We start from the raw sequence: 25,366 nt of genomic DNA on the forward strand, positions 1-25,366 counted from the left end.
CAGCTCTAAATGCGGCATCCATGAGGCACTGTGGACCATCAGCAGCAACAGAATTGCATTCCTCCATAATCTATTAGCTCATAAAGAACAAAGAACAAAGAAAATTACAGCACAGGAACAGGCCCTTCGGCCCTCCAAGCCTACGCCGATCCAAATCCTCTATCTAAACCTGTCGCCTATTTTCTAAGGGTCTGTATCTCTTTACTTCCTACCCATTCATGTATCTGTCTAGATACATCTTAAAAGACGCTATCGTGCCCGCGTCTACCACCTCCGCTGGCAATGCGTTCCAGGCACCCACCACCCTCTGCGTAAAGAACTTTCCACGCATATCCCCCCTAAACTTTTCCCCTTTCACTTTGAACTCGTGTCCCCTTGTAATTGAATCCCCCACTCAGGGAAAAAGCTTGTTGCTATCCACCCTGTCTATACCTCTCATGATTTTGTACACCTCAATCAGGTCCCCCCTCAACCTCCGTCTTTCTAATGAAAATAATCCTAATCTACTCAACCTCTCTTCATAGCTAGCCCCCTCCATACCAGGCAACATCCTGGTGAACCTCCTCTGCACCCTCTCCATAGCATCCACATCCTTTTGGTAATGTGGCGACCAGAACTGCACGCAGTATTCCAAATGTGGCCGAACCAAAGTCCTATACAACTGTAACATGACCTGCCAACTCTTGTACTCAATACCCTGTCCGATGAAGGAAAGCATGCCGTATGCCTTCTTGACCACTCTATTGACCTGCGTTGCCACCTTCAGGGAACAATGGACCTGAACACCCAAATCTCTCTGTACATTAATTTTCCCCAGGACTTTTCCACTTACTGTATAGTTCACTCTTGAATTGGATCTTCCAAAATGCATCACCTCGCATTTTCCCTGATTGAACTCCATCTGCCATTTCTCTGCCCAACTCTCCAGTCTATCTATATTCTGCTGTATTCTCTTGACAGTCCCCTTCACTATCTGCTACTCCACCAATCTTAGTGTCATCTGCAAACTTGCTAATCAGACCACCTATACTTTCCTCCAAATCATTTATGTATATCACAAACAACAGTGGTCCCAGCACGGATCCCTGTGGAACACCACTGGTCACACGTCTCCATTTTGAGAAACTCCCTTCCACTGCGACTCTCTGTCTCCTGTTGCCCAGCCAGTTCTTTATCCATCCAGCTAGTACACCTTGGACCCCATGCGCCTTCACTTTCTCCATCAGCCTACCATGGGGAACCTTATCAAACGCCTTACTGAAGTCCATGTATATGACATCTACAGCCCTTCCCTCATCAATCAACTTTGTCACTTCCTCAAAGAATTCTATTAAGTTGGTAAGACATGACCTTCCCTGCACAAAACCATGTTGCCTATCACTGATAAGCCCATTTTCTTCCAAATGGGAATAGATCCTATCCCTCAGTATCTTCTCCAGCAGCTTCCCTACCACTGACGTCAGGCTCACCGGTCTATAATTACCTGGATTATCCCTGCTACCCTTCTTAAACAAGGGGACAACATTAGCAATTCTCCAGTCCTCCGGGACCTCACCCGTGTTTAACGATGCTGCAAAGATATCTGTTAAGGCCCCAGCTATTTCCTCTCTCGCTTCCCTCAGTAACCTGGGATAGATCCCATCCGGACCTGGGGATTTGTCCACCTTAATGCCTTTTAGAATACCCAACACGTCCTCCCTCCTTATGCCGACTTGACCGAGAGTAATCAAACATCTGTCCCTAACCTCAACATCCGTCATGTCCCTCTCCTCGGTGAATACCGATGCAAAGTACTCGTTTAGAATCTCACCCATTTTCTCTGACTCCACGCATAACTTTCCTCCTTTGTCCTTGAGTGGGCCAATCCTTTCTCTAGTTACCCTCTTGCTCCTTATATATGAATAAAAGGCTTTGGGATTTTCCTTAACCCTGTTTGCTAAAGATATTTCATGACCCCTTTTAGCCCTCTTAATTCCTCGTTTCAGATTGCGCCTACAATCCCGATATTCTTTCAAAGCTTCGTCTTTCTTCAGCCGCCTAGACCTTATGTATGCTTTCTTTTTCCTCTTAGCTAGTCTCACAATTTCACTTGTCATCCATGGATCCCTCATCTTGCCATTTCTACCCCTCATTTTCACAGGAACATGTCTCTCCTGCACGCTAATCAACCTCTCTTTAAAAGCCTCCCACATATCAAATGTGGATTTACCTTCATGGCCCAGCATATCACTCATTCTATCATTACCATCAAGCAAAGGGACCACAAAGACACATTGTACAGCGAGCTCGCCACTGGTATCAGACCCACCGGCCGTCCATGTCTCCGTTATAAAGACGTCTGCAAACGCGACATGAAATCGTATGACATTGATCACAAGTCGTGGGAGTCAGTTGCCAGCATTCGCCAGAGCTGGCGGGCAGCCATAAAGACAGGGCTAAATTGTGGCGAGTCGAAGAGACTTAGTAGTTGGCAGGAAAAAAGACAGAGGCGCAAGGGGAGAGCCAACTGTGCAACAGCCCCAACAAACAAATTTCTCTGCAGCACCTGTGGAAGAGCCTGTCACTCCAGAATTGGCCTTTATAGCCACTCCAGGCGCTGCTTCACAAACCACTGACCACCTCCAGGCGCATATCCATTGTCTCTCGAGATAAGGAGGCCCAAAAGAAGAAAGAAGAAGATAGAAACATAGAAAATAGGAGCAGGAGTAAGCCATTCAGCCCTTTGAGCCTGCTCCGCCATTCATTATGATCATGGCTGATCATCCAACTCAGTAACCGGTTCCCACTTTCGCCCCATATTCTTTGATCCCTTTAGACCCAAGTGCTATATCTAACTCCTTCTTGAAAGCATATAATGTTTTGGCCTCAACTGCTTTCTGTGGTAGCGAATTCCACAGGATCACCACTCGCTGGGTGAAGAAATTTCTCCTCATCTCAGTCCTGAAAGGTTTACCCTGTATCCTTAGACTATGACCCCTGGTTCTGGACTCCCCCACCATCGGGAACATCCTTCTTGCATCTACCCTGTCAAGTCCTGTTAGAATTTTATAGGTTTATATGAGAACCCCCCTCACTCTTCTGAACTCCAGCGAATATAATCCTAACCGACTCAATCTCTCCTCATACGTCAGTCCTGCCATCCCAGGAATCAGTCTGGTAAACTTTCACTGCACTCCCTCTATACCAAGAACATCCTTCCTCAGATAAGGAGACCAAAACTGCATGCAATATTCCAGGTGTGGCCTCACCAAGGCCCTGGATAATTGCAGCAATACATTCCTGCACCTGTACTCGAATCCTCTCGCTATGAAGGCCAACATACCATTTGCCTTTTTTACCGTCTGTTGCACCTGCATGCTTACCTTCAGCGACTGGTGTACGAGAACACCCAGGTCTCGCTGCATATTCCCCTCTCAGTTTATAGCCGTTCAGATAATCTGCCTTCCTGTTTTTGCTACCAAAGTGGATAACCTCACATTTATCCACATTATACTGCATCTGCCATCCATTAGCCCACTCATTCAGCTTGTCCAAATCACCCTGAAGCCTCTCTGCATCCTCCTCACAACTCACCCTCCCACCCAGTTTTGTGTCATTTGCAAATTTGGAGATATTACATTTAGTTCCCTCATAAATCATTAATGTATATTGTGAATAGCTGGGGTCCTAGCACCGATCCTTGTGGTACTCCACTAGTCACTGCCTGCCATTCGGAAAAAGACCCATTTATCCCAACTCTTTGATTCCTGTCCGCCAACCAATTTTCTATCCATCGCAATACACTACCCCCAGTCCCATGCGCTTTAATTTTACATGCTAATCTCTTTTTAGGACTTTGTCGAAAGCCTTCTGAAAGTCCAAATAAACCACATCCACTGGCTCCCCCTCATCTACTCTACTATTTACATCCTAGAAAAATTCTAGTAGATTTGTCAAGCATGATTTCCCTTTTGTAAATCCATGCTGACTCTGCCCGATTCTACCACTGTTCTCCAAATGCTGTGCTATAAAATCTTTGATAATGGACTCTAGTATTTTCCCCACTACTGACGTCAGGCTGACTGGTCTGTAATTCCCTGCTTTCTCTCTACCTCCCTTTTTAAATAGTGGGGTTACATTAGCGACCCTCCAATCTGTAGGAACTGTTCCAGAGTCTATAGAATCTTGGAAGATGACCACCAATGCATCCACTATTTCTAGGGCCATTCCTTAAGTACTCTGGGATGCATACCATCAGGCCCTGGGGATTTATCGGCCTTCAATCCCATGAATTTCCCCAACACCATTTCTCTACTAATACTGATTTCCTTCAGTTCCTCTCTCTCACTAAGCCCTGTGTTCCCCAACATTTCTGGTCTGATATTTGTGTCCTCCTTTGTGAAGACAGAACCAAAGTATACATTTAGTTGGTCAGCCATTTCTTTGTTCCCCATAATAAATTCCTCTGTTTCTGACTGTAAGGGACCTACATTTGTCTTCACCAATCTTTTTCTCTTCACATGCCTATAGAAACTTTTACAGTCAGTTTTTCTGTTCCCCGCAAGCTTGTTCTCGTACTCTATTTTTCCCTTCTTAATCAATCCCTTGGTCCTCCTTTGCTGAATTCTAAACTGCTCCCAATCCTCAGGTCTGTTGTTTTTCCTGGCAAATTTATATGCCTCTTTCTTGGATCTAATGCTATCTCTAATTTCCCTTGTAAGCCATGGTTTTGCTACCTTTCCTGTTTTACTTTTGCACCAGACAGGGATAAACAATTGTTGCAGTTCATCCATGCGCTGTTTAAATGTTTGCCATTGCCTATCCACCATCATCCCTTTAAGTAACGTTTCCCAAACCGTCACAGCCAACTAGCGCCTCATACCTTCGTAGTTTCCTTTAATAAGATTCAGGACCCTTGTCTCAGCATCAACTACGTCACTCTCCATCTTGATGAAGAATTCTATCATATTATGTTCGCTCGTCCCCAAGGGGTCTCACACCACTAGATTGTCTATTATTCCTTTCTCATTACGCAATACCCAGTCTAGGATGGTCTGTCCTCTAGTTGGTTCGTCAGCATATCAGTCCAGAAAACCATCCCGTATATACTCCAAGAATTCCTCCTCTACGGTATTGTGATTTGATTTGCCCAATCTATATGCAGATTAACGTCATCCATAATTACAGATGTTCCTTTATCGCATGCGTCTCTAATTTCCTGTTTAATGCCATTTCCAACATCACCACTACAGTTTAAGGGTCTATATACAACCCCAACTAACGTTTTTTGCCCCTTAATGTTTCTCAGCTCTACGCATACAGATTTCACACTGTCAGAGCTAATAGCTTTCCTCACTATTGCGTTAATTTCCTCTTTAACCAGCAATGCAACTCCAACGCCTTTTGCTTTTTGTCTGTCCTTCCTAAATACTGAATATCCCTGGATGTTCCTTTCCCATCCCTGGTCACCTTGCAGCCATGTCTCCGTAATCCCGACTATATCATACCCGTTTACATCTATTTGCGCAATAAATTCATCCACTTTATTGCCAATGCTCCGCGTGTTAAGGCACAGAGCCTTAAGGCTTCTCTTCTTAACATTACTTGTCCCTTCCCACTATTTTTCACTGTGGCCCTGTTTGATTCTGGCCCTTGATTTCTCTGCCTATCACTTTTCTTATTCCCCTTACTGTCTTTTCTTGTCTTTGATTCTCCCCTCCTCTGACTCCTTGCAAAGGTTCCCATCCCCCTGCCATTTTAGTTTAAACCCTCCCCAACCACTCTAGCAAATACTCCCCCAGGAGATCAGTCCCGGTCCTGCCCAGGTGTAACCTGTCCAGTTTGTACTGGTTCCACCTCCCCCAGAACCGGTCCCAATGTCCCAGGAATCTAAAACCCTCCCCCTCACACCATCTCTTCAGCCACGTATTCATCCGATATATCCTGCTATTTCTACTCTGACTAGCACGTGGCACTGGTAGTAATCCTGAGATCACTACCTTTGAGGTCCTACTTTTCAACTTACTTCCTAGCTCCCTATATTCTGCTTTTAGGATCTCATCCTTTTTTTTTTACCAATGTCGTTTGTACCAATGTGTACCACGACCACTGGCTGTTCACCCTTCCCCCTTCAGAATGTAACTGCTCTGAGACATCCTTGATCCTAGCACCAGGGAGGCAACATACCATCTATTTTGCAGCCACAGAAATGCCTATCTATTCCCCTTACAATTGAATCCCCTATAATGATTGCATTCCCACACTTTTTACTCCTCCCCTGTGCAGCAGAACCAACCATGGTGCAACGAATTGGGCTGTTGCTCCTTTCCCCTGAGAGGCCATTCCCCCCAACAGTACCCAAAGCAGTATATCTGTTTTGCAGGGGAATAGCCACAGGAGATTCCTGCACTACCTGCCTAGTCCTCTTGCTCTGTCTGTGGGGTCTGAGCCTGCGGTGTGACCACCTCTCTATACATGCTATCCACCATACTCTCCACCTCGTGGATGCTCCACAGTGTCCCCAGCTGCCGCTCCAGCTCCAGGAGCTGCAGCTGGATACATTTCCTGCACACATGCTGGTCCCAGGCACTGGAAATGTTCCCAGCTTCCGACATGGAGCACACCATGGCTTTGAGCTCTCCTGCCATGACATATCCCTTTAAATTAAATTAAACCTTCTGGAAGATCTTAATGTCCAATAATATCAGTTACTCTAGGGCCCTTCTTCCCCGGTCCTCGTTACTACAGAACTCCTTTAAAAAAAAAACACGACTTACTATATTTGAAATAAACCATCTTGGCCTCCAACTGAGGACCCACCATCACAGAAGCCACTCTAGATAATTCGATTCACTCACCATTGCATCAAGAAATGACTGAAAGCACTGGACACAGCAAAGCTATGGGCCCTGTCAACAACCCAGCTGTAGTGCTGGAGACATATGCTCCAGAACTCGCCACACTGCTAGCCAAACTATTCCAGTTCAGCTACAACACAGGGATCTACCTGACAATGTGAAAAATTGCCTGTCCACAAAGAGCAGGACAAATCCAATCTGACCAACTACAACCCCATCAGTCTTCTCTCAACCATCAGCACAGTGATGGAAGGTGCCATTCACAGTGCAGTCAAGTAGCACTTACTCAGTAATGGTGCACTCACCAATGCTCAGTTTGGGTTGCACCAAGACCATTCGGCTCTAGACCTCATTATAGCCTTGCTCCAAACTTGAATGAAAGTGCTGAATTCCAAAGGTGAGGTGAGAGTGACATCAAGGCAGCATTTGACTGAGTGTGGCATCAAGGAGCCCGAGCAAAATTGAAGTCAATGGGAATTACGGGGAAAACTCTCCACTGCTTGAAGTCATATCTAGCACAAAGGAAGGTGGTTTTTTGAGGCCAATCATCTCAGCCCAAGGACATCACTGCAGGAGTTCATTAGGGTACTATCCTCGGCCCAACCATCTTCAGCTGCTTCATTAATGACATTCCCTCCATCACAAAGTCAGAAATGGGGTGTTTGCTAATAATTGCTTAGTGTTCAGTTTCATTCACAACTCCTGAAATAATTAAGCAGTCCGTGCCCACATGCAGCAAGACCTACACAACATTCAGGCTTGGACTGATAAGTGGCAAGTAACATTCGTGCCACACAAGTGCCAGGCAATGAACATCTCCAACAAGAGAGAATCTAACCATATCCCCATGACATTTAACAGATTTCCATCACTGTATTCTCTCCATCCACATCCTGGGGTCACCATTGCACAGAAACGTAGCTGGGCCAGCCATATAAAAACTGTGGCTACAAGAGCAGGTCAGAGGCTGGGACCAAAGCAAAATACTGCAGACGCTGGACATCTGAAATAAAACCAGAACATTCTGGAAATACTCAGCAGATCTGGCCTTTGGTTTTTAACCTCCTGTGATGATCTACTCGATATTAATTGCATAACACATACAATTTACAGGAAAGAAACAGGCCATTCAGCAAACTGGTCTGTGCCAGTGTTTATGCTCCACACGACCCTTCTCCCACTCTGCTTCATCTCACCCTTATCAGCACATCCTCTATTCCTTTCTCCTTCAGGTACCTATCTAGCTTCCCCTTAAATTAATCTCTGCTGTTCACCTCAGCTGCTCCCTCTGATGGCGAGTTCCACATTCTAACCGCACTGTGGGTAAAGAACTTTCTCCCAAATTCCCTATTAGATTTATTAGTGACTTTCTTATATTTGTAGCCCCTAATTCTAGATTCCCCTACATGGAAACATCTCTGTCAACCATATCAAACCCTTTCATAAATGTAATGACCTCTATGAGATCACCTTTCAGTCTTCTCTCGTTTTGAAGAGACTTAGCCTGTTTAGTTATTAAGTGGTTTTTGTGCCTTCACGCTCTTTCCTGGGAGAGCAGTGTCAAGTTACAGATGGATTTGCAGGCTGATTAACAGTCTGATAGGCCGTGTGAATGCACCTTCCATTGCTATAACCACCTTTATGCCAGCTGATAGGGTAGTTAGTTCTATTCAGAGGGTGGGTTATATGGGCTCCCACAGCCCATACAATGAAGTGGGGCCCACCCACATTCACCAGATGCAGATATCCCACTGGAATTCATCCAGAATTCCAGAACCAAATCTCCATTAGTCTCTGTTTGTACTCCTGTTATAGTGGGATTCAAACTCAGAATGTTACCAGTAGGCGAAAGGCTCCCTATCTAGCTTTCAATGAATGTTGTGGGTCTGACAAAGTTAAGTATGGATTTTATTTTTGTTTGGATATGAATCCCTCTGCTCAGACCACAGTGATCTAGTTGAAAAGATGGCTAACTTGTTCCAGACACTTGAGTTTTGCATCTGTAGCAGCCTCGCGATAATGACTTCGCCCAACTTTTCCACCCTGTTGTGAGGAATCTCCTGGGCACCTGTTAGCATCGTGCCCTGAAAGTGTAGCGGAGATGGGGTGCTCAGTGGGATGAGAATCAAGAGAAAGAAAGAACTTGCATTTTTATGATGCCTTTCATGACTCAGACTGTCTCAAAGCATGTTATAGCCAATTAAGTACTTTTTAAAGTGTAGTCACTATTGTAATGCAGGAAACGTGGCAGCCAATTTGCAAACAAGCTCCCACAAACAGCAAGGTGATAGTGACTTGATCATTTATTTTTGTAATGTTGGTTGAGGGACAAATATTAGTCAGGACACTGAGGAGAATTCTCCTACCGCTCTTCGAAAAGGTGCTTTTGGGATCTTTTGCATCTACCTGAAAGGGCAGATGGGGCCTCCGTTTAACATCACATCTGAAAGACGACACCACTGACATTGCAGCGCTCCTGTAGCCTAGATTTTGCACTCAAGTCTGTGGAATGGAACTTAATCCCTATGACCTGCTGAACTATGTTAAAATGTTCAGTACTGCCTTGCAAAAAAACATTGCATAATAGTCGAGGTCCAGACTGAAAACCTGTCAGTGTAACATATATGTGAGTGCAATAGAGTATCAGTGTACAGTGACCCATTGAACCCACTGTAATCATAGACCATCATGCCTTCAACCTGAAGAGAAAAGAGATGGAGTTAGTGGCATTTGTCCATAATTTGCAGATTAAAACCAATGTGCTAAACATGTTCTTGGCAGAAATAAATTCACATCTTTTGCTGTCGGCATCACTTGGTACAGAGAGGAGGTAAAACTTGGGTTAGCTGGTGGCTTAGAGTTTTTTCATAATAAACCTGTAAAGAACTAAAAATAGTGCTTGCTTCAAAGTTAATGCTGTTACCTGATGTCATTGCAGAAGCTGTAATGCATTGTATTGGCATTTTGTTCTTAATTCTAAAGCTGTATAGACCAACTGTGCATTATAATGGGCCATAAATCCCAGACTTTTATGTATTGTTTGCCTTAGCTCAGTGGTGAAATTCCTGTCGAAGTCAGAAGTTCATGAGTTCAAGCCCCACCCCAGAGATTTGAGCACATAATTCACATATTTTTGGGTACTAAAAGAATTAAGAGATATGGGAATAGTGGGGGAAAATGAGTTGAGGCAGAAGATCAGTCATCTTCTTATTGAATGGCGGAGCAGGCTCCAAGGGCCAAATGGATGACTCCTGCTCCTATTTCTTATGTTCTAATTACACTCCAATAGAGTAGTGAGGGGGTAAGATTCTTATCATGTTCAAAATCCTTCAAGGTCTTGCTCCTCCTGGTCTCTCCAACCACCTCCAACTCTTCGTGGATTCCCCACTCCCTTTGTCCCACCAGTATTGGCTGTGCCTTCAGCCGACTAGTACTTGACGTCTATAATTTCCTCCTTTAATCTCTCATGGAGCATGGAGTGGTCTTCGCCATCAGAAACTCCTTGCTCAGCATGATAGAGCCTCCCTCAAATGGCTCGGAACGCATACTGTCCATCCGACTGCTCACCACCTCTGGTCCAGTACACCTACTCAGCATCTATGCTCCAACACTCTGCTCCCCACCTAAAGCTAAAGATCAGTTCCAGGAGGAACTCCATGACATCATTAGCAGCATCCCCAACACCGAACACCTATTCCTGCTGGGGGACTTTAATGCCAGGGTTGGGGCCGACCATGACTTATGGCCCTCCTGCCTTGGGCGCTATGGCGTTGGAAGGATGAATGAGAATGGGCAGAGACTGCTTGAGTTGTGTACCTATCATAACCAAGCAGAAGGGCCACCCGCGCATCAACACGGGCAGAATTTCTCACCCACAGCTGTTACAAAAATTTCTAAATTCGCTTGTAACAGCCCTTCAAAACACTCCCACAGGGGATGCTGAGACCAAGTGGGCCCACATCAGAGACGCCATCTATGAGTCAGCTTTGACCACCTACGGCAAAAGTGCGAAGAGAAATGCAGACTGGTTTCAATCTCATAATGAAGAGCTAGAACCTGTCATAGCCGCTAAGCGCATTGCACTGTTGAACTACAAGAAAGCCCCCAGCGAGTTAACATCCGTAGCACTTAAAGCAGCCAGGAGCACTGCACAAAGAACAGCCAGGCGCTGCGCAAACGACTACTGGCAACACCTATGCAGTCATATTCAGCTGGCCTCAGACACCGGAAACATCAGAGGAATGTATGATGGCATTAAGAGAGCTCTTGGGCCAACCATCAAGAAGATCGCCCCCCTCAAATCTAAATCAGGGGACATAATCACTGACCAACGCAAACGAATGGACCACTGGGTTGAGCACTACCTAGAACTGTACTCCAGGGAGAATGTTGTCACTGAGACTGCCCTCAATGCAGCCCAGCCTCTACCAGTCATGGATGAGCTGGACATACAGCCAACAAAATCGGAACTCAGTGATGCCATTGATTCTCTAGCCAGTGGAAAAGCCCCGGGAAGGACAGCATTACCCCTGAAATAATCGAGTGCCAAGCCTGCTATACTCTCAGCACTACATGAACTGCTATGCCTGTGCTGGGACGAGGGAGCAGTACCTCAGGACATGCGCGATGCCAATATCATCACCCTCTATAAAAAATAAAGGTGACCGCAGTGACTGCAACAACTACCATGGAATCTCCCTGCTTAGCATAGTGGGGAAAGTCTTTGCTCGAGTCGCTCTAAACAGGCTCCAGAAGCTGGCCGAGCACGTCAACCTGAGGCACAGTGTAGCTTTCGTGCAGAGAGATCGACCGTTGACATGCTGTTCTCCCTTCGTCAGATACAGGAGAAATGCCGCGAACAACAGATGCCCCTCTACATTGCTTTCATTGATCTCACCAAAGCCTTTGACCTCGTCAGCAGACGTGGTCTCTTCAGACTACTAGAAAAGATTGGATGTCCACCAAAGCTACTAAGTATCGTCACCTCATTCCATGACAGTATGAAAGGCACAATTCAACATGGTGGCTCCTCATCAGACCCCTTTCCTATCCTGAGTGGCGTGTTCTCGCACCCACACTTTTTGGGATTTTCTTCTCCCTGCTGCTTTCACATGCGTTCAAGTCCTCTGAAGAAGGAATTTTCCTCCACACAAGATCAGGTGGCAGGTTGTGCAACCTTGCCCATCTAAGAGCGAAGTCCAAACTATGGAAAGTCCTCATCAGGGAACTCCTCTTTGCTGACAATGCTGCTTTAACATCTCACACTGAAGAGTGCCTGCAGAGTCTCATCGACAGGTTTGCGGCTGCCTGCAATGAATTTGGCCTAACCATCAGCCTCAAGAAAACGAACATCATGGGGCAGGACGTCAGAAATGCTCCATCCATCAATATTGGCGACCACACTCTGGAAGTGGTTCAAGAGTTCACCTACCTAGGCTCAACTATCACCAGTAACCTGTCTCTAGATGCAGAAATCAACAAGCGCATGGGAAAGGTTTCCACTGCTATGTCCAGACTGGCCAAGAGAGTGTGGGAAAATGGCGCACTGACATGGAACACAAAAGTCTGAGTGTATCAAGCCTGTGTCCTCAGTACCTTGCTCTATGGCAGCGAGGCCTGGACAATGTATGTCAGCCAAGAGCGACGTCTCAATTCATTCCATCTTCGCTGCCTCCGGAGAATACTTGGCATCAGGTGGCAGGACCGTATCTCCAACACAGAAGTCCTCGAGGCGGCCAACATCCCCAGCTTGTACACACTACTGAGTCAACGGCGCTTGAGATGGCTTGGCCATGTGAGCCGTATGGAAGATGGCAGGATCCCCAAAGACACATTGTACAGCGAGCTCGCCACTGGTATCAGACCTACCGGCCGTCCATGTCTCCGCTTTAAAGACGTCTGCAAACGCGACATGAAGTCCTGTGACATTGATCACAAGTCGTGGGAGTGAGTTGCCAGCGTTTGCCATAAAGGCGGGGCTAAAGTGTGGCGAGTCGAATAGACTTAGCAGTTGGCAGGAAAAAAGACAGAGGCGCAAGGTGAGAGCCAACTGTGTAACAGCCCCGACAAACAAATTTTTCTGCAGCACCTGTGGAAGAGCCTGTCACTCTAGAATTGGCCTTTATAGCCACTCCAGGCGCTGCTCCACACACAACTGACTACCTCCAGGCGCTTACCCATTGTCTCTCGAGACAAGGAGGCCAAAGAAGAATATCTCTGCTTCTTCACCCCTCCTCCTTAAAACATACCTCAATAACCAAACTCTTAGTTACCCCTCCTAATCTCTGCTCTAGGGGCTTAGCATCCATTTTGTTCGGATTTGCATTTCTATGAACTGATTTAAAAATGTTCCCAAGTTCAACACACTATATCAATCATGATGCAGCTTTTACTGTGCTATATTGTCAAGAAATGTGCCATCTTTCAGGCGAGATACAAACTGAGGCTGCCTCTGCTCCTTTCAGTTGTTATAAAGGATCAGGGGAGTTCTCCCAGTGCAATGGCCAACATTTATCCCTCAAGGATATTTCCCTTTCTGGGAGAATCTAGAAGCAGGGGTCACTGTTTAAAAATAAGGGGTTGCCCATTTAAGTCTTGGATGAGAAACTTTTTCCCTCAGAAGGTCGTGATTCTTTGGAATTCTCTCCCTCAAAAGGCAGTGGAAGCAGAGTCTTTGAATATCTTTAGGGCAGAGGTAGATAGATTCTTGACAAGCAAGGGGGTGAAAGGTTATCGGGGGTAGGTGGAAATGTGGAGTAATCAGTTCAGCCATGAACTTATTGAATGGCGGAGCAGGCTCAAAGGGCCGAATGGCCTACACCTCCTATTCATATGTTTGTATGTAACCAACATCGCTGGAACAGGTTAACTGGTCTTCTGTCACGTGAATGTTTGTGGGACCTTGCAGTGTACAAATCGACTGCCGTGTTTGCCTACATTACAGCAGTAACTACACCTCAATAACAATCCGTTAGCTGTATAACGCTTTGGGACGTCCTGAAAGGTACTTTATAAATGCAATATTTTTTTTTTTGATTCCTGCCGTTATTGTACTATAGGAGCAAGAGTACAACACGTGCTTAGGATACCTTGGAGATGAGTCATACTGCTGAGCCAGCACACATGCACAGGGGTCTGTTGTTGACTAAACTTTTACCGTTGACAAAGCATTTTCAGAACAGGAAGCTCACTGCCAATGTTTAAAAGTAAAACTTATGAAGGATGCATTGGTCCACTTTGCACCAATTATATTGCAGCTGTTACAAAAGCAAATATCCTTCCTTGGGGTGTTCCACTTGCCAGAATTCAGTCTGGCCAGCTTCATTCCCATGTTATATTGCACAGTTTGCATTCTTACAAAACCAGAAGTAACATTGTCTCGATTTGAACTATCCATTTGGCCTGTTGACTTGTTAGTTTGAACATAGATCCAGGTTTGTATTCCCTTGAGTATAGATGATTAATTGAGGTGTTTAAAATGATTATAGGAGTTAATAGAGTAGATAGAGGGAAACTGTTTCCTCTGATGTGGGAAATCCAGGACGAGGGGTCATAAACTAAGATTTTTTTACTGCTTTTTACTGTTGTTTTGAATTGGGTCCCTACCAAAACGTTGCTAACTTAGAATTTAGAGAAATAATCCTAGTTTAGGGGGTCGTTGAAGTTGCAGTTTATTTCACAAATAATGGGTTTAATAACAGTTTGGGTGTTAATTTTTTTTATTCATTCTTGGGAAGTGAGTGTTGCTAAGAAGACTGGTATTTATTACCTATCCTTAGTTATCTGAGATAATAGTCATGGGCCATGGAGTACGGTAGTGTAGTATCCATGTTACTGGACTAGTAATCCAGAGGCCTGGACTATAAGGGAATCAAGGAAAATGAGGATAAGGCGGAAAAGTAGAGTTGAGGTAGATGATCAGCTATGATCTTGCTGAAGGCAGTGCAGCTTGAGGGGTCAAATGACCTTGTGCTCCTATTTCTTATGCTCTGACAAGTTCAAATTCTTAAATGGTAGTTTGAGAATTTGAGTTTTTACAAAATAAAACCTGTAAATTGGAAAAAAAAAGGGTATGAAAATGACCACGTTGTAAAAACTAATCATTTACTAATCTCATTTAGGGACGGAAACCTGTTGTCCTTATCTTGTCTGGGACTATATGTGACTCTAATCCCACAGCAATGGGATCTTAACTGTGATCTGAAGTGGCCCGGCATGAGCCACAGTTGTACCAAACCACTAGAAAGAATGTATTGGTTGGATGTTGAGCTTGAAGCAGCAACTGCAGGTTGCAAGGTCTGAAATGCAAAGAGGAAATGACAATTCCGTTATGAATCAAAGGCGCTGCCTTGACCTGTACTGAAAGATACACATGTTGTTTGACCTGTGCAGGAAGCCTCTTGACTGCCAAGTCTCCTTAATTTTGCTAACTGTCATACTGATATGCTTCCATTTATTTAAAACTTACTGTAACCGATCCCAGCCCTTAAATATGTGCCAGCAATGACTGAAAAGCTGCATTTATCCCACAGTGTTCTTCAGAAGAACTTACAGTGTGAGCCTGAAAATGAGCTATTCTGGCTAATGTCTTTTGGCACACTGCATAGACTGCTGGGTTGGGATGACCCTGTCTACAGAAAGCCAAACTTTCCTTTGTGAATTTGGGAGCTGATTGAGGAGATTATTTGAAGGTGTCATCGTTCAATATCTAAACACTTCCTCTCCTTCATCATGAGACCAAATAAATCAGTTGACTGAACTGGGTGTATTTCCGTGATAGGGAAAAAGTGAAGCTGTTGATGGTTTGTTTTGCAGGGTGGGAGCCCATTGTCACTTTAGAGTGTTTGTACTTTGAGGTACCTCAGTGGGGTGGTGAATGTTTTTGTTGGTTTAACATTAGTTCTGCTCTTTGTTTTTGTAAATGTTGGAGTTAAGTGAAATAGGTAGGAAAATTTCCATCAGTCACTTTTTAACCTTCTGAAATTACAACTTCCTCTGACAGCTAAACGTAAAATGATTCAACAATAAAATATATTTCCCAGGCGTGTCTCATTTCCACTTCTAAAAAAAAACCTAAATTTAAAAAAGGTTTAATTTATTTTTTGTTTAGAGGTTCTCGACTGACTTCAGCTCTCTCTTCACGTGTGCTACCTACAGACAGGTGCCCAAAATCTTTTTGAGCCATTACAGTATACCCTATAGTTCACTATCTTTATAAATTATTTACAGCACAGAAACAGGCCGTTCAGCCCAACAGGTCCATGGCAGTGTTTATGCTCCACGCGAGCCTCCTTCCACCCTTCTTCATCTCACCTTATTAACATATCCTTCTATTCTCTCTCATGTGCTTAACTAGCTTCCCCTTGAGCACATCTATACTATTCACCTCAGCTGCTCCCTGTGGTAGTGAGTTCCATATTCTAATACTCTTTGGTTAAAGAGGTTTTTTCTGAATTCCCCATTGGATTTATTGGTGACTATCTTCTATTTATAGCCCACAGTTCTGGTCTCGCCTGAAACTGGAAATATCTCTATGTCTATCCTTTCAAACCCTTTCATAATCTTAAAGACCTCTATCAGATCACCCCTCAGTCTTTTCTTTTCTAGAGAAAGGAGCCCCAGACAGTTTATTCTATCTTGATAGGTATACCCTTCCCATTCTATTATTCAAGTCGATTTCTTTGCACCATCTCCAGTGTCTCTATATTCTTTCCGCAATATGGAGACCAAAACTGTGCACATTGCTTCCAGTGTGGTCTAATCAAGGTTCAATACAAAAAAAAACTTGCATGGCGATAGTGTCTTTTGTGACCACAGGATGTCCCAAAGCATTTTACAGCCAATGAAGTATTTTTGAAGTGTAATCACTGTTTGTAATGGAGTTGGCTAATTTGCGCACAGAAAGCTCTCACAAACAGTATTGTGATGATAGCCAGATAATCCATTTTTATGTTATTGATTGAGGGATAAATATTGGGCAGGACAGCGGGGATAACTGCACTTTTTTCTTCTTTGAAATAGTGCCATGCGATCTTTTGCATCCACCTGAAAGAGCAGACAGAGCCTCATTTTAACTTCTCATCCAAAAGACAGCACCTTTGACAGTGCAGCACTCCCTCAGTACTACACTGGGACTGTCGGCCTACGTTTTTGTGCTCAAGTCTCGAGTGGGACCTGAACCTTTCAAGGCCATTCCTTTCACAGCCTACAATCTATCCAATCACGTATAGTATTCCACCCATTTAATTTCCTTGTGCAGCCAATTGCAGTCTACCCTGTGATGAAATCAACCTGACCCATTTTATCTCCTGTCACAGCCTATGTCCGAGTTACTCTATCATGGACTCTAAACCGATCCAATTAGTCATGTTGGAAGTTCTACATAAATAATGTTTGGGCACCAGAGTTAATCTGTCCGAAGTGTCAATTGTGGCACAGTGGTTGCACTCTTGCCTCTGAGTTAGAAGTGTTGGGTTCAAATCCCATTCCATAGACTTGAGCACATGATCCAGACTGATATTCTAGAGGAGTACCAAGGAAATGCTGCATTGTTGGCAGTGTTTGTCTTTTGATTCCTTGTCTTTCCTCTCAGGCGTATACAATCCTCTAGCACTATTTTGAAAAAGAACAGGTGAATTCTCCCCAATATCCTGGCCAATTTCTATCCCTCAACCAACATCACTAAAACCCATTATCTATCTGGTCATTATCAAATTGCTATTTGTGGGATCTTGTGCGCAAATTGCCTGCTGCATTTCCTACAACAGTGGTTATGTTTCAAACGTACTTCATTGGATGTAAGGCATCCTGGGAAGTCGCGAAAGGCGCTATAGAAATGCAAGTTCTTTCTTTCTCACATCTCTTATTCAGCTGACAACTTGACTTGGTTGGTAGCACTCTGGTATTTGGATCAATATTGAGTGCAAGTTGTAAGGAGTTTGAGTTCATAATCGGAAGCATGGCTAAGCTGCAAGAGGTAGGTGCAGCCTTTGGATTATGCATTAAAAGTAGGGACTTCTACCTGTTCTGATGGTTCAAGTGGATGTTAAAGATCCCACAGCACAAATTCAAAGAATAGTTTGGTTACCAACTTTCTTGCCTCGATCAACAACTTCAGAAACTGACTACCTTATTGCTTATGGGATCTCACCATGCCAAAACAGCTGTCAAGCTTGCTTGCATTGTCAGCCATCATTGAGTGCTTCAATACATGTGAAGTCCTTTAGGATGTTTCTGGGAGAAGAGGGACAGTTTGTAAATGAGTCTTCCTTTCATCCAGCCCTGGCTTTCTAACAGCCCCGGGTCCCCTTCACTGCAGTGTTACGACCAAGGTGGGAGGAGTGCACTGTCTTTTCTAGTTCCACTTCGCCACAGGTCACAACATATATTTCAATGTTTACCCAGACACCGATGCAGTCAATCATATACTTTACTCTTTATCCCAGAATAAAACACACCAAACAGGTTTCTTTAATAAAAACAAAATTGTCAGTTTATCATAAAACAAGTCTTAACCAGTAATGAAGCAAAGCATTAATGCACAGGTTGAAATGTGGAAAGTTCCCTTTTTACCATAATCCTCTCCCCCTCTCTCGCGCGCACACCCACACACATTTAGCTAAAAAAGAGGTTTTCTCTTTAGAGCTCTGTTACAAAAAAAAACTTTGGCCAAATATTTTCTAATTCTTGGGGGAAAAAAAAGAGAAGATATGGAAAGATGTCAGATGTCCTTTTTTTTGTTCTGATGAAAGGTCACAGAACTGAAACATTAATTATGCTTCTCTCTCCACAGATGCTGCCTGACCTGCTGAATATTTCCAGCACTTTCAGTTTTTATTTCAGATTTCCAGCATCTGCAGTATTTTGCTTTTATTTTGGGCTTTTCAAAGAGATGTGAAAGGCTGAGTTCAGGTTTTGTCCTCGGCAGGTTTTCAAAACACTGTCCATACCCCAGCTGACTGTCTAAAGCGAAACCAAAACAATATCTCGAGTCAAGTCTCCTGACCCCCATAAATCTTGAATAAAAACAGAAAGTGCTGGAAATACTCAGTAGGTCAGGCAGCATCTGTGGAGAGGGAAACAGAGTTAACATAAATCTTGACCTATTCTTTCTTTCTTTTGGGCCTCCTTATCTCGAGAGACAATGGATACGCGCCTGGAGGTGGTCAGTGGTTTGTGAAGCAGCGTCTGGAGTGGCTATAAAGGCCAATTCTGGAGTGACAGGCTCTTCCACAGGTGCTGCAGAGAAATTTGTTTGTTGGGGCTGTTGCACAGTTGGCTCTCCCCTTGCGCCTCTGTCTTTTTTCCTGCCAACTACTAAGTCTCTTCGACTCATTGACCTATTACTTGTCTGCAAACATGTTTTCCAGGTCAAAAATTCCCCGCTTGGTACTTATCTGAAGACAAATGACTTCTAGTAAGGGCTGTTTACAAACCAAGTCCAAAAGACTGTTCCAATGACCTTTTTTTAAAAAAAAACACCAAGTCCAGCATCTATGGAATGCTTTTTTTTCAATTTTAAAACATGTTCTTAAAGTTTAACAGAAAATGGAAGTACTTTCATAACAGTAGATATTTCTCTCCTCTTCCCTGACTCCAAACTAACCTCACCAGCACTGAAATCTTCATGAGAGTATTCATTAACTCCAGTTTACGTATGAATCACGTTAAGTTATAGATTCCAAAGGTGATACCATTCACCACAAGAATATAGGCTGCTGGATAAAATGTAGGGGTATATAAGCTGTGGTAGCAGACTAGTTAATAAAATAGACAATGGGGCTGAACTATAATGCAGAGGAAATGCTTCAAAAAGTTTTAATAACTTGTCACCTACAGTGTGGAAGATGGGTGTGGGATGTAGCTGTAATCCATACTGTTACCGACTGGAGTACATTATAATTCACCAAAGACTCTTTTCCTGCCAATGGGAATAAATAGAGTAACCAACTACTACTTGGAAATCCTAACATAATATAGCCCAACTAAACCAATTGGCAGAAAGCTTGTTTCTTAAAAGCTATGATCCCTACTTCTAATGATTAAAGTACTGTCACAGATGAATTTTTTAAAAACAACTTGCATTTATATAGCATCATTCACAACAAAGTGCTTTTGAAGTGGAGTCACTGTTGTAGTCTAGGAAGTGGTGGTTAATTTGTGCATGGCAAGATCCCACAAACAGCAATAAAAAAAAATCAGACAATCTCTTTTAGGCACTGCTGTTCTTCAGATAGCACAGTGTGATGTTTTGCATCCACCTCAGAGAGCAGATGGAGCCTTGGATTAAATGTCTCAAAGATGGCACATCCTGTGTACTATACAGCAGCGCCAATCTAAATTATGTCCGCAGGTTTCTGGAAAGAGGCATGAACCCTGACCTTAAGGCTTGGGCGGGGGAAGGGGAGAGTTTCAGTGTCAGCCGTAGCTCAGTTGATGGTTGATTTTTGGATGAGATATTAAAGCAAGGCCCCATCTGTCCCCTTCAGTTGAACATAAAAGATCCCTTGGCACTACTTTGAAGAAGAGCAGGGGAGTTCTCCCCGGTGTCCTGACCCTCAATCAACATCACTAAAAATAGATTATCTTTTGATTATCACATTGCTGTTTGTGGGAGCTTGCTGTGCACAAATTGGCTGCTGCATTTCCTACATTGTCGAGACTATACTTCAAAAGTACTTAGTTGACTGTAAAGAGTTTTGGGTTATGCTGAGTTTATGAAAGGCACTATATAAATGCAATACTTTCTTACCCACTGAGCCATAGCTGGCATCCAAATAAACCAGAACCTATTACTCACCAAATATTCACATATTTGTTTTCGATCAGAAGTCACTGGTGAGTAATCAGGATTGAAATTTAAGTTTTTATCAAGTTGGTTACTTTTACAAAGCTGAAGACTAACAAGTTTGCCATTTAGTTATGGGAAGTGTCTCATACTAAAGTTATTTTCTCCCCCACATGTTTGCTTCAGGAAAGAGTATGGATGAAATGAAGAAGGTGCTGTTACTCATGCTGGGATGTGCCGTACAGGTAAATAGTAATACCTCACTCTATTAAACCTGTAGGAATGTGACAAAGTGGAGTTTTCTGTCCAGTGTATTTCTTAGCTTAAAAGTAGATCCTTTCTAGAAAGATGCCACCCTCAACGTGGCTGCTGCACCTGGAATGTGGAATTTCCCGTATTGATTTTTTGGCTTTGGAGTGAATTGTACAAGAAAGAAACTGGTGGACGGAGGAGTGCTGTTTGATTGTTTATTTTATCTGTTAAGAATCACCAATTAACAAGAGTCTGAAGAAACCTGAATCATAATGGGTGCTTAATTCTGGAAAAGGATTATTGTTATGAACATTGGACCTTGTAGCATGATTATATCTTTAAAAAATTGTGATTGATAAAAGTTCAAGAGTCCAGAAGGTCAGCTGACCTCACCTCCAGTCCACGGAAGGTTACCAGGGCAACGGAGAACACAGATTGAAGACTGTCCTCTAGAAACCAGAGACTGCAGCATTAACACTTGAAGAACAATGGGTTTCGCCCTCCTAGACTTTTGGGTTGTAAAACAAGGAGTCAGTAATTCAGAACATGCAAATGCACCAGGCAGGTGTTAGCCTTTGTGTTTTTGTGAATTCAGGTTGTGGTCTCTGCATTTTGGAGCAGAACAATAAACTATTGACTTGTAAATCCAGATAAATTTAACAGATTTTCTGGAGAAAAACAACTTGTAAGAGCAGAAATCAACAGTTGTGGCTTCAAGACAGGCTTTAAGAAGAGAACCCATCAGAGGTGCAGCCTCAAGGCAAGCTGTAAGAGAGAACGCCCAGCGGTGGCAGCTGGAGAGAGAGAGAGAATGCCTGCCATCTCTGAAGATATTCAGTGAAAGGCTGTGAAGACTTGAATCTGTTTTGAGAGTTGAAGCTTGCTGAGGAGTGAAGGACCCACAGTGTAACCAGAAATCACATTATTCACAGATGTCTAGGTCAAAAGTGCTCGGAGAAGTGAGCAAAGAATATTGATTTTTAACGCAAAGGATTTCATCATCAAAAAGGACTGTGTGGTGTGAGGTTTTCAAGTGTTTGATAAGTAAGGAAAATACTTTTCTTTGTAATTTGGGGAATCGGCTACTTACAAAGTATTATTTAGTTAATTGGGGGTTTCTTTTCATTTAGTTATGATTTTAAAAAATGTTTAAAACATGAAAACTTGTGTAATTCGTTAAATTGGTCTGGGGGCTCCCATCTCATATTTTTCATGTTAATGATCTCTGAGGGTTTTAACATTATTCACAAGTCATGTGACAGGACCCTGCACAAATTCTGACTCTATCCATTTTTTTTATTTGTTTGTGGGATGTGGGGCCAACATTTATTGCCCATCCCTAATTGCCCTTGAACTGAGTGGCTTGCTAGGCCATTTCAGAGGGCAGTTAAGAGTCAACCACATTGCTCCTGGAGTCACATGTAGGCCAGATCAGGTAAGGACGGCAGATTTCCTTCCCTAAAGGACATTAGTGAACCAGATGGGTTTTTACAACAATCGGCAATGGTTTCATGGTCACCATTAGACTAGCTTTTAATTCCAGATTTATTAATTGCATTCACATTTCACCATCGGCTATGGTGGGATTTGTACCCATATCCCCAGAGCATTATCATGGGCTCTGGATTACTAGTCCAGTGACATTACTATTACGCCACCACCTCCGATATTTCTGCAGCTACCTTTTAGTTCATTTACACAAATTGACACTGATTTACAGGATCCTAGTGTCTTACAGCAGAGAAGGAAGCTATTCTGTGACCTTGTCCTATCAACATCTCTTTTGTTATCTCTTGCTCCACCCCCGCTTTACTTCCTTAAAATCTTATACATTTCTTATATCTGCCAGTTCTGAAGAAGGGTGACTGACCTGAAATGTTAACTCTGCTTCTCTCTCCACAGATGCTGCAAGACCTGCTGAGTATTTCCAGCGTTTCTTGTTTTTATTTCAGATTTCCAGCATCTGCAGTATTTTATATTAAGGAAGCCATTCTGCCCATCATACCTGTGCCAGCTCTTTGAAAGGACTATGCACTCAGTCTCACACCATCTGCTCTTTCCCCTTAGTCCTTTAAAAGCACTTTGTAATTGCCTCCTTGGCTTCAGTTTTGCATGTCATGCAGTCCCGTGTTTAACTATTTGCCCTTGAACTGAGTGGCTTGCTAGGCCATTTCAGAGGGCAGTTAAGAGTCAACCACATCTTGTGCATCTTTTTGGCATCTGTTCCTTTGGGGCATAGAAGGTTATGTATCTGGAAGAGCCCAGTTAAAGTTGCTGGGTACCACTGTGGAAACTGGTGCAGGTAATCAAGATGTACTCTTGGTGCTTTATGACACTTAACTCAATGATGTTGTGCCCACTGAAAACATCTGTTTGGGCAGGTATATCCAGTCAGAGGGAGCAGACCTCTCTGGACCAGGGAATTGGACAGGAACCATTCTGCTGGGAGGGAGTAGTCTGTTGTATGATGCTGGAGCTTGACTGAAGTGCTCTCTCTCACTCTTTGGGATGGGATCATGCTGTGCAATACAAAAAAGGAAGTTCATATTCCAAGGCGGTTCAATGTCCGCTTGGCTCACATGGTAGCAATGTGACCTGGAGTCCAAATATTGTAGGTTCAAGACCTGATACAGGAATTCAACCCATCATTTTTAGCACAGTTCTGAGGAAGTCCTATTGTGTTGTGATGCACAAGGATGAGCAAAGAACCTACCTAACTGTTCAGGTGGCTCCACTGGGTGCCATCCAACAAAAGCAAGAAATTCTCTTGGTGTCTTGGTCAACATTCCTCCCCCAACAAGTTAATATTTTGTGGCTTGCAGTGTCTGGACCCTTTTGTTTATAAGGAACCGGTTGTCTTTGCCTTGACTGCTTTCATTGGGCATCTGTTCCATGTCATCTTCACTGGGAAGGGAGGTGACACGAAATTCCTTCTGGCCTCTTCTCTTATTTGGGGCTTGTTAATGTGCTGCTGTAGATCTCTGCTCTCAGCCCAAGTCAAACCGCCAGCTTACACGTGCAGCAGTTTTGTGTGGCTGTCAGCATATTGAAAGCATATTCCATTTTAAAAGTAGGTGAGTGTAACCTCAGCCGGAATTTCCTGCTTCAAATGTCCCTTATCAAGTTCTCTAAATTTGCATAACAGATGGTGATCAATCTATTTGTTTTTCCTCCTATTTACCTGCATAAACTGGAGGTCATTCAAAGCTCTGCTGCCTGTGTCCTTACTCACACTGAATTTCATTCACCTATCACCCCTGTGCTCACTGACCTAGATTGGATCCCAGTTAAGCAATGCCTTGATTTTGACATTTTCATCCTGGTTTTCAAATCCCTCCATGGCTTCTCCCTCTCCTATCTCTGTAATCTCCTCCAGCCCCACCACCCTTTGTGATATCTGTGCTCCTCTCGTTCTGGCCTCTTGAGCATCCCCAATTTTAATTGCTCCACCATTGGTGGCCATGTCTTCAACTGCTTGGGCCCTAAGCTCTGGAATTCCTTCCCTAAATCTCTCTGACTCTCTACCTCTCTTTAAGTTGCTGCTTAAAACCTACCTCTTTGACCAGCCTTTAGGCCATCTGCCCTAATGTCGTCTTATGTGGCTCAGTGGCTAATTTTGCTTTACAACTCTCCAGTTGTTGTTGGCTGCTTTTATGATGGCTTTACGGAGGGGGCTGTGACCATCAGGTGTCTCACATCCATGATAGGACCAATACAGACCTCTGGATTGGAACAGGAGGAGGCCATTCAGCCCCTCAAGCCTGTTCAGCCATTCCATTCCATCATGGCTCATCTGTATCTTAATCTTCCCTTGGTTCTGTAACCCTTAATACCATCGCTAAGAAAAAAAAACTCCCAATCTCAGTTTTAAAATTTTCAATTGATCCCCAGCCTCAGCAGCTTTTTGGAGGAGAGAGTTCCAAACCCTTTTGTGAAGAGGTGCTTCGTGACATGGCCCTTGGATGGCCTAGCACTAATTTTAAGGTTATGCTTTCTTGTTCTGGACTCCCCTCTCCACCCACTGGAGGAGGTAGGGTAGAGAGACAGAAACTATCAAATGCTTTAATCACCTCAAACATCTCAATTCAATCACCCCTTAATCTCGTCTACTCAAGTAAATACAAAGCTTAGTCCAAGCAAGCTGTCCTCATAATTTAACCCAAAAATAAAAGCAAAACATGGCGGATGCTGGAAATGCTCAGCCGGTTTGACATCAAAACCCTGATGAAAGGTCACTGACCTGAAACGTTAACTCTGTTTCTCTCTCCACAGATGTTGCCAGACCTGCTGGGTATTTCCAGCATTTTCTGTTTTTATCATTTTGGTGAATCTAGGCTGCACCCCTCCAAGGCCAGTATATCCTTCCTGGAGCTTACTGTGTAAGCACTCAATGTAGAGCACCAGTAAGAAACATTTTCTCATTGTTAGGAATGCAATTTTTTTACAATGTTACAGACAAAGGCTGCAGTCCTGTGCCTCGACACCAAGAGTT

The 25,366-nt window shown here is 43.7% G+C and overlaps 1 protein-coding gene across 3 annotated transcripts in view; it reads left to right on the forward strand.

The window, feature by feature from the left end:
- Positions 1 to 25,366, forward strand: part of ccdc88c (coiled-coil domain containing 88C) — a 298,794-nt gene that overhangs the window by 141,237 nt on the left and 132,191 nt on the right. For 2 of the 3 annotated variants that reach the window (XM_068038543.1, XM_068038546.1), the window contains exon 5: positions 20,809 to 20,867. In XM_068038543.1, the coding sequence (XP_067894644.1) occupies positions 20,809 to 20,867 (59 nt within the window). Of the gene's footprint in view, positions 1 to 20,808; positions 20,868 to 21,784; positions 21,919 to 25,366 lie in introns of those variants that run through there. The other variant, XM_068038545.1, reaches the window with a different exon arrangement.

This window comes from Heterodontus francisci, chromosome 9, assembly GCF_036365525.1.
Source record: "Heterodontus francisci isolate sHetFra1 chromosome 9, sHetFra1.hap1, whole genome shotgun sequence".
Classification (NCBI taxonomy): Eukaryota; Metazoa; Chordata; class Chondrichthyes; order Heterodontiformes; family Heterodontidae; genus Heterodontus; species Heterodontus francisci.